Genomic DNA, 17,574 nt, shown 5'->3' on the forward strand with positions numbered 1-17,574 from the left:
CCAGCAGATCCCGACCAGCCTGGTTCTGAAGCCGCTTTGCACCCTATAAATATCCCCCAGCAGGCGCGCGGATCAAAGGGGGAGCAGCTCCGGCATTCAGCCTGAAGCCCAGGGAGAGGAGGGGCGTGCGTGCGGGGTGTGAGCTGAGCGCGCGCTGCGCCCGCTGCCTTGGCTCGGCTCGAGTTTCACAGACGCGCGCGCACGGCGGAGCTGCACCACGTAGCGCGAGCAGAGGACGCGAGTGGGACAGAAGGAGCAGGACCATCAGGGACCGATGAGGCTGCAGAACTCTTCCCACCAGGACTTTACCGCACTTCCCCACGCAGCTCCACGCGCGCACACTTAGGAGCCACTTCTGCACGAGCTCCCCAGCAAGTTGAAGGTCTCGCGCCGCTGCTCGCCTGATGTTTGCAGGATTTTCTCTCTGGATAAAAGTAAAGGCTGGTCTGTGAGATGCAGGAGGGACAGAGGGTCGCGGAGAAGCCAGGCGTGGAGGGCAGGACTCGCGTGGATCAGCAGAAAGCCGCGGCGTGGAGGGATGCGGGCTGCTTTGCGCTCTCCTTCCTCTGCCTGGGGGTTTGCGCCTTCGCCCTCGCGCGCACCTCAGACATGCAGTCCAGGATCCTAAGTCTGGAGCAGTGGCAGCGGGACGCGCACCTCTCCGCGTGGATGTTGTCTCTGGAGCAGGTGGAGCCCCTCATGGGTCGGCTGGACCAGATCCTGGAAGAGGTGAGCGCAGACACAGGCTGGAGAGTTTCATGCCGTGGAATTCCCACGGAGCTCCGCACGCGCCTTCTGGAGGATGAGGAGGCTTTCTTCCTCCCCAGGAGGAGAAAGTTTCAGGTCGATCAGCTGATGTTGCAGGGAGAGTTGTGTTGTGTTTACAGGCTCCCAGTGGGAGTGGGACTTTTACCACTTTAACCAGTTGAGCCTTTTAAGCTGTGAAAACGTCCGAGTTTCAGCAACACACACACACACACGCACACACTCATGAGAAACTGCAGCTTAGGACTGGGAGTATTTCCAGTCTGGATGGATGAAAGATGGTCATCATGGAGAAGTTTACTGTAAAAAGTGTTAAGGTGTGTGTGTGTGTGTGTGTTATTAAGCACCGTCCTGGGCAGGTTGGTTAACTCAGACAAGAGGAGCTCCTCCTGGTCTTCACATCTGTCCACAGCTACCAGGGCTGGAACGATACGCTTCATTTTCCTTCATTTCAATTAGGAAAAACAACACAGTAGCCAGATCATCATTCTGCTGATAAAATGCCCCAAAAGACAAGTTAAAAGATCAATAAAAACAATAAAAATGACCAAAATTTTTATAATGGATTATTTAAACCCCCTCCTAAAAAAAAAACCTTGATTTTTCAACAAAAAATTGTGAAGCTAAAAAATCTCAATTTTCGATTTTTCCATTAGATTTTCCCACCTCTAACAGCTACACTGACAACTAACAAGCTGTCCCCCAGAGACCCACACTTCATCCTGCATGCTGAGCCTTTCATCAGGACCGCTCGGGATGGTGGCACCGCTCACACACACACTCACACTGAGACAAAGATCCGTGGCAGTCGCCATAAAAGCGACAAAGTCAGAGGAGAGAAGCGCTGCTCTGCTGCAGGCTGTGAATCTAAACTAGAAGCCTGAACAGAACAGTCTGGAACTCTGTAGCGTTTTATGTTTCCGTCTGTTCCTGCATGAAGCCAGAAAACGGCCTGATCACCAGCTTTCTGACCGAACATGTTGCAGGTTCCAGCTTTAGATGTTCCTACAGAGACTGATGTTTGACTGCTCTGGTGCTCCTCCAGGGGGCCCCAGGCAGGAGGGGTCTCTCCAGACGGGCCCGGGGCGATGTAGGCTGCCTCTCTGTTTAGCTGTGTGAGTATAAATAGTAATTATTAATGGGACACGAGCACAGATGTGGCCTTTTGTACAGAGAGAGAGAGAGAGAGAGAGAGAGAGAGAGAGAGAGAGAGAGAGAGAGAGGGAGCCGTCTGTGGTACTTTCACCCAGCTCTGTCCAGAATCCTCGTCTCCCTCGGCGATGACCAGTTTCCTCTGTTATGGAAAACGTGTCCGCTTCCAGCAGGTCTGGAACGGGACGCGCTTTCAGCTTTGTTCCTTATTCCAGCCCAACGTGGAGGCAGCAGAGTCCACCGACCTGCTGACTCATCGCTCCACTGAGTTTGGTTTCCACCCACTGCCGTTGGAGACGAACCTCTGGAGACGTTGGGTGCTTTAGACGCCACTCCACTCCACTCCACGCAGCAGCAGCAGCAGCAGCAGCAGCAGCAGCTGATTCCTGCAGCTTCCCTCTGCGGTTCTGGTCGTTTCATCAGCGTCTCAGAGAGAGAGAGAATTAACCTTCCATGTGAATCCACTGCTTCAGGAAAAGTCGTCTGAAGTGGGTTAAAATGCAAATAAACACATTCCAGGTGAAATCCTGAATCAGTTCTTTTTATTTAACCCTGAAAGAAAGGGAGTCCAGATCCGGTCCTCATGGGCCTCAAACCTGCAGGTTTTCCACGAATCCCTGTTCCAACACACCTGACTCAAACTAATCGGTCCTTCTGCAGAATTTGGCTGTTGGATCCATTAAATGTGAGTCAGGCGTGTTGGAACAGGGACACATGGAAAACCTGCAGGACCGACTTTGGGGACCCCTGCCTTAAAGAGACACTGCTGAGCTTGTGCAGCATTTCTAGTGACTCGCTGTCTGCCAGCAGCTGATCCAGCATCCATCCTGGACCCGGCCTGCACTGTGAGATCCCTCCAGGCTCTTCTCGCTCGCCCTGTCTCTTTCTCGCTCTCTTTTCCTCTCGTTACTCTGTGAGATCAGCCACGGTGTGCCTCCACACGGTTGGAAAACTTTAACAAGTTGTGAAGTGGTTTGGTAACCTCGGGATGCTGCTGGGCAGTGGCGGCTGCAGAAACGTGCATGAGAAACACGGCCGTGGCATCAAACCAGCCGGGAAGGCTGAGTTTAAGGTTGGAGACGTACATCATGCTTCTTTAAAACTCCACCTCCGAACTCTGCAGGGTAGATTCTGATGGATAGTTTACCCTGCAGGTGAGCTGCAGAAGTTTCCATGCATGTCTATTCCGTCCAGGAGGTTTCCATGCAGCCCTCTATGGCTGGAACGGAGAGAAGGCGTTGTTGATGCACAGTGGCACTAAGAAGCAGCTGAGCTGGAGGTGCTTTAGGGAGGATAGAAGGTAAATAGTAGCAGAATTAATGAGGAAAAATGTAAACATGCAAACAGTTTTTTGTTATTTGTTTATTTCAATGACAAAATTTCTTCTTCTGAAAGCCGAGACGTGAGAGAATGATGAGCTAATGAGGAAAGGCTCGTTCTGAGTGTTATTCCTACAAAGTTCTGTTAGAAATAAATCCTGTTTTATTGCTTTGGTTGGCATTCATGCTGCTCCATTCATCTATTGTTACATTCATTTTACATCATTTTAGCCTCATAATCTGACAGCTGAGGCTGAAAACATCACATCTGCTTGGAAACATCATGTCTGCATGGAAACATCATGTCTGCAGGAAACATCATGTCTGCATGGAAATATCATGTCTGCATGGGAACATCATGTCTGTATGGAAACATCATGTCTGCATGTAAACATCATGTCTGCATGGAAACATCATGTCTGCATGGAAACATCATGTCTGCATGGAGACTTCATGTTAACATGGAAACATCATGTCTACATGGGAACGTCATGTCTGCATGGGACCATCATGTCTGCACGGGAACATCATGTCTGTATGGAAACATCATGTCTGCATGGAGACTTCATGTTAACATGGAAACATCATGTCTGCATGGGAACATCATATTAACATGTAAACATCATGTCTACATGGAAACATTTGTCTGCATGGAGACTTCATGTCTGCATGGGAACATCATGTCTGCACGGGAACATAATGTCTGTATGGAAACATCATGTCTGCATGGAAACATCATGTCTGCATGGAAACATCATGTCTACATGGGAACATCATGTCTGCATGGAAACATCATGTCTGCATGGAAACATCATGTCTGCATGGAAACATCATGTCTGCATGGAGACTTCATGTATACATGTAAACATCATGTCTGCATGGAGACTTCATGTATACATGTAAACATCATGTCTGCATGGAAACATCATGTCTACATGGGAACATCATGTCTGCATGGAAACATCGTGTCTGCATGGAAACATCATGTCTACATGTAAAAGTCATGTCTACATGGGAACATCATGTCTGCATGGAAACATCGTGTCTGCATGGAAACATCATGTCTACATGTAAACATCATGTCTACATGGGAACATCATGTCTGCATGGAAACATCGTGTCTGCATGGAAACATCATGTCTACATGGAAACATCGTGTCTGCATGGAAACATCATGTCTGCAGGAAACATCATGTCTGCATGGAAATATCATGTCTGCATGGGAACATCATGTCTGTATGGAAACATCATGTCTGCATGTAAACATCATGTCTGCATGGAAACATCATGTCTGCATGGAAACATCATGTCTGCATGGAGACTTCATGTTAACATGGAAACATCATGTCTGCATGGGAACGTCATGTCTGCATGGGACCATCATGTCTGCACGGGAACATCATGTCTGTATGGAAACATCATGTCTGCATGGAGACTTCATGTTAACATGGAAACATCATGTCTGCATGGGAACATCATATTAACATGTAAACATCATGTCTACATGGAAACATTTGTCTGCATGGAGACTTCATGTCTGCATGGGAACATCATGTCTGCACGGGAACATAATGTCTGTATGGAAACATCATGTCTGCATGGAAACATCATGTCTGCATGGAAACATCATGTCTACATGGGAACATCATGTCTGCATGGAAACATCATGTCTGCATGGAAACATCATGTCTGCATGGAAACATCATGTCTGCATGGAGACTTCATGTATACATGTAAACATCATGTCTGCATGGAGACTTCATGTATACATGTAAACATCATGTCTGCATGGAAACATCATGTCTACATGGGAACATCATGTCTGCATGGAAACATCGTGTCTGCATGGAAACATCATGTCTACATGTAAACATCATGTCTACATGGGAACATCATGTCTGCATGGAAACATCGTGTCTGCATGGAAACATCATGTCTACATGTAAACATCATGTCTACATGGGAACATCATGTCTGCATGGAAACATCGTGTCTGCATGGAAACATCATGTCTACATGGAAACATCGTGTCTGCATGGAAACATCATGTCTGCATGGAGACTTAATGTCTACATGAATGAACAAAATGAGTGTTTTAGTGAACAAATGTTCTTATTAAAACTTTTAGGTTTTTATAAGGTCAGCATGTTTAAGATGTAATTCAGCGTTTTAGGGTTCAGAGACAACATGATGGCGTCACTGCAGCTTTTCTAAAGACAGAGGGAGGAAAAACACTCTGCGCTCATGTCCCCTCATGAGGGAAACTGTCAACAGGTGTGGAAGTTAAGAATAAGCTTTGTGGGGCTCTGAAACAGTCACACCTCCCCGAAAATAACTGCCATACCTTTACCAGCACCCCCGAAAGCCAGCTGACCCCCTGACCTTCCCCTCGCTCCGTCGCTATCTCACCCCAAACGTGGCCCCCTTTAACATTTACAGTTAACCACAAAGGGTCTCTGCAGACCCCGCCGCAGCCTGGTGCACGTCGGGGGTGAAGCGGCCTCGCGGGAGCTGGAGGCGGTGTGGAGGCGACGCCACGAGGTGCAGAAACGGGAAAAATATAGTCTCCCTCGCGCTGATCCCAACAGAGCCGTCAGCCTGTACGCTGGGAGGTCCATGTACACACACACACACACACAATACACACACAATACACACACAAATACATACAATTACACGACGACAAGCTCCATTGTGAGTGTGTGTGTGTGTGTGCGTGTGTGTGTGAGAGAGAGCGTAAAGGAGCCATGTGCTAATCAGACAGCACGCTATAAACAGCGCACTCAAGTAGAAATGCTGGAGTCACCTCTGCACTTCATCAGAGCACAGTTACTGATGGCTGCACACACACACACACACACACACACACACACACACACACACACACACACACACACACACACACACACACACATTACCTGAATGATAAACATTACAGTCAAACTGGAGGCTAAACAGACACGCTGGCGTTGGACTTTTCTTAATGAAAACATGAGATTTCTGTCAGGGCCACGACGTTAACTGGTTCAGGCTTCAGGCTCTGGGATGGACGATACACACACCATGCTCACACACCGTGTGTTTGCTGCAGCGGAACCACAGGCAGATTTTAGGTTTCAACGCGTTGAAACGTTTTTATAAAGATCTGAAAATGCTCATGTTTGACAATAAATCTGATTTACTTAAAAGCCAGAATTAATATCATCATTATTTGCTAGAAAATTTGACTTTTTGTGTTTAATTTGTAATCATCATGTAATAATCAGGTAATATGATCAGATCTGCATTCTGACCCAGACCCAGAGTTTCCTGGTCTCTGGGAGGACATAAGCAGCGTCTGGAGCAGCTGCGGCTGTTTTTACTGAAATTTTATTCTTTCTTTTTTATCATTTATTATTTTTTATTAACCCTGTCCTGTCCAGCATGGCAGCATACAGAACGGCAGTGTGTGTGCCATGTTTAGCCAGACAGATCTGCTCTGACAAGGGAAACATGTCTTATATATGTTTGCCCCTGATATTCTGAAGATTTTTATTATTATTCTTATTGTTAATTTCCTAATAATTGAATTATAATAATAATGAACAAATTATTATTATTTAAGTGTTATTATTATTGTTATTATTGCTACTACTACTACTACTACTACTACTACTACTACTACTACTACTAATAATAATAATAATAATAATAACAACAACAGCAACGACAACAATAATTAGTATTAGTATTATTACAAAATAATATAATTAATAATAATAATAATTATTATTATTAATATTAATTTTAATTAATAATGAATAATAATTGAATTTCCCTTTGGGGATTATTAAAGTATTTTTCCTTTTATTAATTTTCATTGTGATCATGGGTCCTGATATGGGAGTGCTGACTCTGACAGGAGAGGAGAACATAAGGAAAAAAAAAGAGGAGAGAAAGGAACAGAACTAAAGTATGAAGGAAAAGTCGTCTAAGCTGCCGAAATGACAGTATTTGCAAAAAACAAACAAAAAAGTAATATATATATATATATATATATATATATATATATATATATATATATATATATATATATATATATATATATATATATATATATATATATACATATATAAACTGCTACAGTACTACAGTCTTACTGAGTTTTTCGAGAATCCTGACTGTTACTGTTACAGTAGGAAATACTGCTGGGAGTTTGTCTAAGTCCTGCTGGGCCTGCAGTCCTCTTTAAGGCAGTAAAAGGCTGATCTGGTTCCCGAGTCCAAAGAGAGGTTATAATGTTCCAGATTGATCTCTTGGTTGTAACGTTGCCGACTGAAGCTGGAAACTAACGTTTGGATGCTCACCTGTAGTTCTACACACAGTTCTTAGATTTATATTTATGTAGCTGAAGAAACTTCTGGAACATCCAAGTATTGATTTGAGACAGCATAATTCAGTTTGTTTCCATGATCTGAGCTGATGGGAGCTTGGACACCAGTAGGGGCCCAACTTGGAGCCTTGGGGTACGCCACATGTAGTTACCATAGTTACCAGTGATACAAGTTTCTGTCATCTAAATAAAAGGCATGTAATGGAGACATGTAACTAGAGATGGCCGATATTATCGGCTGATATCGGCATTAAAATGTAATATCAGACATGATCAGTATGGGTTTATACATACACAACTTTTACACAACATGCACATATTATATGTCAAACTGTCCAGCGACGTCGCTTCTAACTCAAAATGACAAAATATTACAGATGTTATGCAGTTTTCCAGATTTTTTTTTTTGTTTGTTTGGCATAACTCGCTTCAAAATATTGGTATCAGTTGATATCAGAAATTGACAGCTGGACAGTATATCAGATATCATTTAAAAAAAGCCAATATTGAACATCCTACATGTAACTCGTGGTTCATGTTACAGATCATTCAAATCTGAAGATTTAGATTTAGATTTAGACTGAGGAAATATTTTATAATCACTATTATAAATGTCAAAATGCAAATATGATTTAAATATCTATTTCCACACACATGAATGTATTGAGTGGTGCAGAAGCAGGATTTACTGGTGTGATTTAAGCCTCCATGACGCAGCGATCAGCGCTGACGGTGACGGAGTGAAAGGTTAGACTGCGAGCAGCAGCGGCGGGTCTTCGTTCACCACCGCTTCAGGATGGTTCAAGGCTTTGTCATCTCTTACTTTAGATTTATAACCACAGTAAAAACTTTGGCGTTAGGCTTCTATTTTTAGTAAAGGCAGCTTCAACTCTTTCAGTTAACACAAGCGGTTAAAACGTGGTTAAAATGTGTAAAAAAAAACCAAATAACTGCAAATAACTGAGGGAACATAAATGACTCCTCCGACTCCACATGGACCAGATTTACTGGACTTCGCTGTGAAGTCGATGAAACTGTAAAATGGATGAAAATGCGACAGGATGAACGGTAACCTGCAGCAGAAACTTCCACCATTTTTGCTCTCATCCTGCTGAATTTTCTCCTTCCTGCTCTGTGAGGCGCTTGTGTGGCTCCGCTTAATGAAGTTAACCAGAGTTTGAGGTTATTTCTGCTTACAGAGGGGAGAGAAGGATATAATTTGGCCTGTAAATGAATCAGAAAGCGGGGGCATGTAAATAAGGACATGAGTTAAAGGCTAATGACAGTCCCGAAGTGTGGTCATTACGTTCCTGCTCCTCTGGCAGATGCTGCTGCTGTTCGAAGCTTTCATGTGGCGGCCGTTGGAGCTTTTTTCTGGTTTTTGGCCACAACGGACTGCTACAGATGTACTCAGGCCCTCTGCATTATCTCCCTGATCCAGTTCAGAGAATGGGGGCTTTCAGTGGGGGAATGTGGCTGAAGACTTTTCCAGTCGTGAGCAGGGCCTGCCAGCATCAACCGCAGAAATTCTTTGAAGTTTTCATGACCAGAAAAATGGGCAAACTGTTACCCTGGGAAGGGGGTCTTTCTGCTTTCTGTAAGTTTAAACGAGGAGAGAGCTAAATGTTGGAACGCTCTCAGACTTGGTCGCTGTTCCCTCGCTTAAAGACGGCGACGCTGCGACAGGCTGCAGCTCGAGCATTTATTTTTAGTTGTTCTCACAGTCTCCATGTGTTTTCAGACCCCAGCTCACTTCAAACAAATCGCATGTGGGATCGTCTAACAGCGTGTGAATCTGTCTGTGAAATTGGATTCAGACTCTTTCTGATAATTTTAGTAACTTTTTAAAACGGACCATTTGAACGCAGTGCTATTTTTTGACCAACCAGACTATAAATGCGTGAAAGCCGGAGACCCTTACCCGGCCTACGCCCACCGGCTTTCTGATGCGCTGCGATCAGAAAAGCCGGTACGCCATGTCTTCCTGATCCCTGATTGTATCTGAGGCTGTCATTCCACATTTTGGTTTAACAAGCGCTGTGAGTGAACATGCATTACCCAGAATACCGCAGCAGTTCCCCATCAGCACCTGTTGAGGGCTTCTAAACAGCCCTGGCTGGCATTCCTCTGCTCAGAGCCACCGCCAGCGGCTCGACTGCCGTGGCGTGAAGAACGTTCTTGGATGGCTTTGTGTTCAGTTCAGGGTCAGATGACATGCACGCTTTGGTTGATCTAATGAGGTCAGCTGTCACGCTGCGATACACTGACAAAGACTAAACAGCAGGACTGCTGCAAACAATAAAACACGTCTTGTGAGGGGTGAAGATTTCCGTCTTTTTATAGGGGTGGGTTGTTTTACATAAATATCAGGATTTTTTTTGTTTTACTATTTTTAAATAGATTTTTTTGGTCAAAATTTTTTTTTTTTTTTAAAAATTCTAAATGTTTATATGTTTTGATGCCAGATCTAGATGAAGTTACTGCTTTTCTCCAGCAGAGGGCGTACTGTTTCTCTCCGATTGTCTGGTAACATGACGTAATATTCAATTTAGAAAACACGTAAACAGAAAACAGAGAAAGGCGGACAACCTGCAGAGATAAATCCTCCACCATCACATCTTTAGTCAAAAGTGTGGACACATTTTGGATTATTTGCTACTAGGAGTGGAAATATCTAATCAAAAAATTGGATATCAGAATTTTTTTCTTCACAATTTTAAAATCGATTTTTTTTTTTTTTTGTTAAAAATCTTTTTTTTTCTTCTAAATAAATAAAATTAATACACTATAAATTTTTTGTCATTTTTATTGTTTTTATTGATCTTTTTACTTGTCTTCTTGGGCATTATAGTGGCAGAATGATGGTCTGGCTACTGTGTTGTTTTTTCCTCATTGAAATGAAGAAAAATTAAGTTTTATACATTTTTTTTGTTTTTAACCTACAAAAATCAGCAATATCAAAGAATTGTGAGAATCGTAGTTTAAATCAAATCAGCACCCAAAAAAATCGGAATCGAATCGAATCGGGACAAAAGCATATCATCACAGCCCTATTTGCTACGCAGGGAAAAGCAGAGCTGGACATGTGGAAAGCTGTTTGTAAATTCATGTATTGCGGTAACAAGGCTAACATTATTGCCCACCTAGCCCACTTCTACAAGAGTAGAAGTTCAAACAGCTGGTTCAGATAAATTTCTGCTGAATCAATCCAAAAAACTGACACACTGCTGATATTTTTGTTTAGGAAATCTGGCTCATTAAATAGTTTGTAAATGTGGTCATTATGCCCCTTTTTCACATGGTATGCTGTTAAAAAAGCCAAATAAAAATCAAAAATATTGAACAATCACAATTTAAATCGAACCTACAACTACCTACAGGCCTACAAACCGTGAAAAATCAAATCCAGAGAAAAGCATATGGTCTCAACTCTAGTTTATTATCTAAAGGGTAAGGACATTTTAATAAGGTCAAAGCAACTAGAATGAGTTAAGGAACTATATCACCACATTTCTACTGACGGAGAGAAGAATAAAACTGGCTGTTTATTCTGTTGTTTAATTAATTAATTAGTTGCCTTTAGTATCCACAGTTTTCCTCTCCTCCCTGAATCCTCCTTTTCCCCTCAGAACTTATAGGATGATGATGATGATGATGATGGTTACCTTCATCCACTTCTTCCTCTTTTGTTGTACTCATAGTAAACACTCCTTGATGTTGAGGATTTTGATCTTAGCTGCAGACGTTCATGCTAGCAGCTGACGTTATGCAGCTGGTCATTGAAAACATTATCTGGAAATCATCTTCAGTTTCCAGCAGTTTGCTCCACATGCGACCTTTTAAAACCAGTATCTCCAGACGTCGTCATGTTCACCCTCACCGTCTGCTTCTCCACCCATTTCCATCGTCATCCGCAGCCTTGTCAGGGTTATTTAGGCCGAAAAGACAAATTCATATCATGACAAGTTAAAAAGAAAAAAAACAACAGCAACAGCAACCAGTATAAACCGGTTTGAACCAGTATGAACCACTACATTGCCCAGCAGTAACACAAACAACAGCCAATCATGAATCGTGTTTTTTTATGTTAGCTACTCGGCGTTGGCAACAGACTCTAACATTTATATAAATAAAGCCTCTTAGATTGATCCTGGTTGTCATGGTGACTGGGAGATCCAAATGAACTTCAAAAACATGCATTGTGGAACTTCACCGAGCTGCTAACAGGTTTAGCTAGCACTGACAGCACACCGTGAGCTCTTTGCTAATGTTGCATATTAGTTACCTTCACGTTTGAGTTTCTAACGTCAGTCAGTGACTGTAGGCCAGATGGATCAGCGTGTAGACGACTAATTCACCATCATCACCAGTTACCTGCTGGTTTTAACAAACAGCAACACATGCTAGCAGTGGATGGCTTCCTTAAATGCCAGCCTATGAAAAAATTTAACCATTTTTAGTTGGATGGCGATGGATCAGGTGGTAGTGCCAGTTGACCTGTGACTCACAGATCAGCAGTTCAAGACCTGCTCCCCACTTCAACCCCGATGGGCTTCACGCCCAGATAAACGCAGAGGATTGTGTCAGGAAGGGCATTTGGCGTAAAACACGTCCTGTTCAAGTGGGGCTCGGAGGATGGAAGCTGGTTCGGAGAACTTATTATAATGTTAGATAAACACATGCGATCACACATTTTGGAAAATGTACAGAGATCGCATTGATTGATGATGAGAAGGGGGAAATGTTTTATTTATTTTATAATGCTTTTGTACTGGTTTTCTGTTGCCATGTCGGAGAGAAATAAAAATCTTATTTTCTGATTTCTCCTTCGTGTGACCTTATCATTTAATTTACTCTTATAAAGTTTACTCTTATAAAACTTTTCACACTGCCAACAAATGTCACAGTCTAATACTGTTTGGACCATGTTCAGCTGTGATTACATCCATGGAACAGTACAGGTTCATGCCATGTGCAGTCTTGTATTTGTGTTAGGAGGGTTTAAAAGTTGTGTCTTCTCCATCCAGTCCCAAAGGTACTGAATGAAGTCAGTTCAGTTTAGTTTATTTTGCAATTTGCAGTGTATAAAATAGGGGTGGGAAAATTGAATCAAATTTTTAAAATAGATTTTTTGGTTTAAAAAAAAAAAGATTTTTTCTTTTACAAATAAGTATAAATAATCCATTATAAAATTTTTCTTTTTTTGTAATTGTTTTTATTAATCTTTTTACTTGTCTTCTTGGGCATTATAGCAGCAGAATGATGGTCTGGCTTATTGTGTTGTTTTTTTCGTAAAAAAAAAAAAAAAAAAAAAAAAGTTTGATACATTTTTTTTGTTTTTAATCTACAAATATCAGCAATATCAAAGAATTGTGAGAATCGCAATTTAAATCGAATCGGCACCAAAAAAATCGGAATCGGATCGAATCGGGACAAAAGCGTATCGTCACAGCCCTAGTATAAAACCACATTGGATAGCAGTTGTAGGAGCACATCAGACAAAGCATACAACACATGTAGGGACAGCATAAAATAGACTAAAATAAAATAAAATAAAATAAAATAAAATAAAATAAAATAAAATAAAATAAAATAAAATAAAATAAAATAAAATGAAGGGTTGCAGGGTGGTGTAGTGGTTAGCACTGTGCCTCACTGGCCAAGCTGCAGCTTCCCTGCGACCCTTAGGTGGACTAAATGGTTCAGATAATGAATGAAAGTGAAATAAAAGGCTGCACGTAGATGATAACTGATATAATCACGTGGTTTCAGGTCTGAGGCATTTTCAGAGTTTATTGTTTAAAGTCGCGGCTGCTTGTGGAAAAAATCGTTTTGTGTGACGAGATGTAGTCTGGACTCGTTGTGGGCGAGGCAGAGGTACGAATGGTGTTTCCTGATGTGACTTTAACTCAACAGGGTGAATCTGGTCCGAGCAGAACCAGAACCTTATTTTGTTCTTTCAGACTGCCGTGTTTATGCCTGGCAGGACATGTTCAGCTTTTCCTTTTCAGATTAGTCTCGGTGACAGGTTTCATCCTGCTGTCTTTGCTTTGCATTTTAGTGTTAAACATCAGCATTTAGAACAGAATTAAAGTTATCTACAGTCACAAGCATCCAGGATCTCCAAGACCAAGACCAGCTTTAAGAAGCCATTGGACCAGTTTATTCCAGTTCCATCTAACTCTGTCATGACACAGAACAATAATTATTTATATAATTATTACACTAAGTCTTGTTTTCAGTTTGTATGCAGGACACTATAAAGACAAATGTTCTGGTGAACTTCATTGTTCGTTTCTTCTTGCAAGTCGACTCTGATTTGGAACCCATCTAAAACCAGCTGGTACCAGTTCCAAACAACTGGTTATAACCCAACGAAATCCGCTTCGTTATAATCCCGCGAAGTCAACGGGAAGAGAGCTGAAGCTGGAGCAGGCTTGTTGTTGTTGTTGTTGTTGGGTGAAACATGATGTTAGGAAATGCCGGTAAACATTCTGACGGTGTCTTATTTCCTCTCCTGTGCAGAAGCTCGCAGCTCGACTGCCCAAGTCCCGGGAGGCGAGGGACGTTGGCCACGGCTGTTTGTGTCCTCCAGGTAAGCTCCAGCTGCTGCTGTTCTGCTACACGACGTCTGCAGGATGTGCAGACCAGCGACGCCTTCGGTTGTTGGTGAATTGGACATTTGGTTGGTACCGAACGTTAAAACCATCAGACGTGTTTCGGCTCATGGGCAGAGCAGACTTACACCCGAGTGGAAAGACTCGTCTTTGACGTGTGTGTGATGAAAAGCAAAGTGATGTGTTCACATATCCTACATGCAGGAGCGACGCTCCGCACCGTTTTCAGCTCAGGTCGCCATGGCGACAGCCAGCAGGTCAAGGTGGGAGCTGGTGTACGATCACCAAGACATTTCTGGACAAACAGCAGCACAATGTCTGCCTGTTCTCAGCGAGCGATGATGAAGGATGGTGATAATCTGGGGCTGGCCAGGGCAGAGGTCGTCATGGCGATACTGGAGAGTAAATGTCTGATTCTGATTTCCTCTAAGCTGCAAATCGCTGCGCCTGTCTCAGTGTGTCCTTTGGCATCTACACAAATCTGGTTCTGCTGCAGCTGTCAGTCAGCCAGCGGTTTGCTTCACGCTTATCACGTGCACTCAGTCAGGATCCACCCAGAAACGGTTCTGTAATAAGTTCCTGGGTTTAACTTCTGTGTTGCTGTGTGTTTGTTTAATGTGGAGCAGTTGGGTTCATCTCTCTAAGGCTAAACATCGTTAGAAATAACGGTCTCAGTCTTCATTTGCCTCTTTCCAAACCCTCCAGCAGCTTCTTTACGAGTCGTGATGATTACACATCATACATTCAGCAGCTCGCAGCTCTGAACTTTAGCTTAATTATAAAATATTTCTATATAAAATGTTACATTTCAGGCTATTTACACTTAGATTGTACGTATTTATAGACTCCTCGTTTAAGTATTTTGTAAATAATTCTCAATTTTATTACGTTCTATCTATCTATCTATCTATCTGTCTGTCTGTCTGTCTGTCTGTCTATCTATCTATCTATCTATCTGTCTGTCTATCTATCTATCTGTCTGTCTGTCTGTCTGTCTGTCTGTCTATCTATCTATCTATCTATCTATCTATCTGTCTGTAAGCAGACACTGGGATGGAAGCAGTAACGACAGTCTTTAGGAGTGTGAGATGTGAACGGAGAGACGGACAGACAGAATACTGAAACATCGGATCATTACCATGCTGTATCATAACGGGACATATAAACATCATTTTTAATGTGTAAACAGCCTCGTGTGTGTGTAATCAGCGCGCTGCCGTCAGGATGGAGGTTATTTACACTCATTAATCATGTGGAATATGAACCACATGCACGATGAGCATCAGACGCCACTGCAGACGTTTTATCTGGGCATGATGCTGTGAGAGTATTTATGCATCAGGATGGTTAATAAACCGCCTCCCGCTGACGGAACAGTCTGCAGTAAATGTTGAGTGTGTGTGAGAACAGGAGGAGGGGCCAGGCAGCACACATTAGTGCTAATTGTTCTTGTCAGTAGGATGTTAGAGTTGTAACAGGGGGGTGGGTGTGTGTGGGATGGTCCGGAGACGCCTGTTAGGGAGGCAGTTTGCTCGTCGCTTCAGAGGAGACTCTCCAGCTGCTGCAGGTGTGGAGGTCTTTCAACTCCCAGTCACCAGATGGTCCGGCACTTTTACAGCTTCTCCGGACTCTGTGGGGCCCATAATGACCAGAGGGGCCTTTCTAATTGGGAGGAAGTTAAATGTCTTCTTTCGGTGAGAAATGAGACGTATTGAAGTTCTGATGGTAGAAGAGCTGAAAAGGTCAGATCAGGTTGGTTCTGTTTAATTTTACGTACTCTCCGCTCCAGAAGTGTTTGTTTTAATGTTGTTTAATGTGGAATAGAAGAAGATGAAGACGGACAGAAAAAAGAATTTAGTGAAAGATGCAGACAGACAGCGTAACCCTGCAGGAATAACCTGAAAATAATATGATGTCTCCATGCAAATCACTCTAAAAATAAAATAAAATAAATTAGACTTTCATGCAAACAACATATTTTGAATTAAATTAAATTAAATTAAATTAAATTAAATTAAATTAAATTAAATTAAATTAAATTAAATTAAATTAAATTAAACAAAACAAAAGTCCAGTCCAGTCCACCCGGACGGGTCCGGTCCACCCGGACGGGCCCGGTCCACCCGGACGGGCCCGGTCCACCCGGACGGGCCCAGTCCACCCGGACGGGCCCAGTTCACCCGGACGGGCCCAGTCCACCCGGACGGGTCCAGTCCATTGCTGGTCAATTAAATTGAATTGATGGCGTGCAAACTTCTCTGAGGGAAGGCCACCGTTCGAACCCCTCAGCAACCGTGTTTTTTTTTCTTTTTTTTTTTTTTTTTTACCTCAAAATAAAACTTAGATTAAATTTAAATTACTTCAAAATACCAGAAAATAAAAAATAAAATAACATAAAATAAGATGTAACCATGCTGCATCTGGATAGGTCGAGCTCGACTCCTGCAAACAGAACCTCACAAAGGTTTCAACGCCCACTTCCTGTCTCGTGCCGTCCGTCTCCCAGTTTGGGATTCGACCAATGAGGATGAGCCAAAAGTATCACATGTTCTCTTGCGGCAATCCATAGGAGACCGGTCTGTAGCAGACTAGTAGACCAGCAGACCTCCTGCTCCTCCTCCTGCTCCTCCTCCTGCTACTCCTGCTCCTCCTCCTGCTCCTCCTGCTGCTCCTCCTGCTGTTCCTCCTGCTGCTCCTCCTCCTGCTCCTCCTCCTGCTACTCCTCCTGCTACTCCTGCTCCTCCTCCTGCTACTCCTCCTGCTACTCCTGCTGCTCCTCCTGCTACTCCTCCTGCTACTCCTCCTGCTCCTCCTCCTCCTGCTACTCCTGCTGCTCCTCCTGCTGTTCCTCCTGCTGCTCCTCCTCCTGCTACTCCTCCTGCTACTCCTGCTACTCCTCCTGCTACTCCTGCTGCTCCTCCTGCACAAAGGAGCAGATTGTGGTCCCGCTGCTGGGTGGGTCTCCTCCTACGGCCTCCTTCGTGTCTCCTGGTGTCTCCTCCACACCGTGCTGGGAGACACAGGAGACACAACGTTCCACCTGTATGAGCAACTGGTTCCAGTTCACCTTTAGTGGTGGAGTTACTGGTAAAATGCAGAAACCAGTCAGACAGGATGAAGACGGGGAGGCGGTCTGGGGTCTGCAGGACCAGTTCTTCCCGGTCCACTCTGTAGCTGAAACTGATTCAGTCAGAGTAACTTCCTAACTGGGCGGATTGGTATCGTCATGGTGACTACAGTCCTGAGCGGAACCCGACAAACGCTGCTGTGGTCCGACTCGGCCCTACTCGGTCCAACTCGGTCCGACTCAGCCCAACTCGGCCCGAATCTGAACGAATTGGTCCGACTC

The 17,574-nt window shown here is 43.5% G+C and overlaps 1 protein-coding gene across 1 annotated transcript; it reads left to right on the forward strand.

Moving 5' to 3' along the window:
• Positions 1–247: 247 nt before the first annotated feature.
• On the forward strand, positions 248–16,794 carry LOC306762263 (uncharacterized protein; the record flags this gene model as incomplete). The annotated part of the gene is made up of 4 exons (XM_079248705.1): positions 248–729; positions 14,134–14,203; positions 14,430–14,488; positions 16,654–16,794. Exons 1-4 carry the CDS (start codon positions 454–456, stop codon positions 16,792–16,794), a joined length of 546 nt encoding a protein of 181 aa, XP_079104831.1. The 5' UTR covers positions 248–453.
• Between the last annotated feature and the right edge of the window lie 780 nt (positions 16,795–17,574).

This window comes from Telmatherina bonti (genome assembly GCF_933228915.1).
Source record: "Telmatherina bonti genome assembly, chromosome: 11".
NCBI classification, from domain to species: Eukaryota; Metazoa; Chordata; class Actinopteri; order Atheriniformes; family Telmatherinidae; genus Telmatherina; species Telmatherina bonti.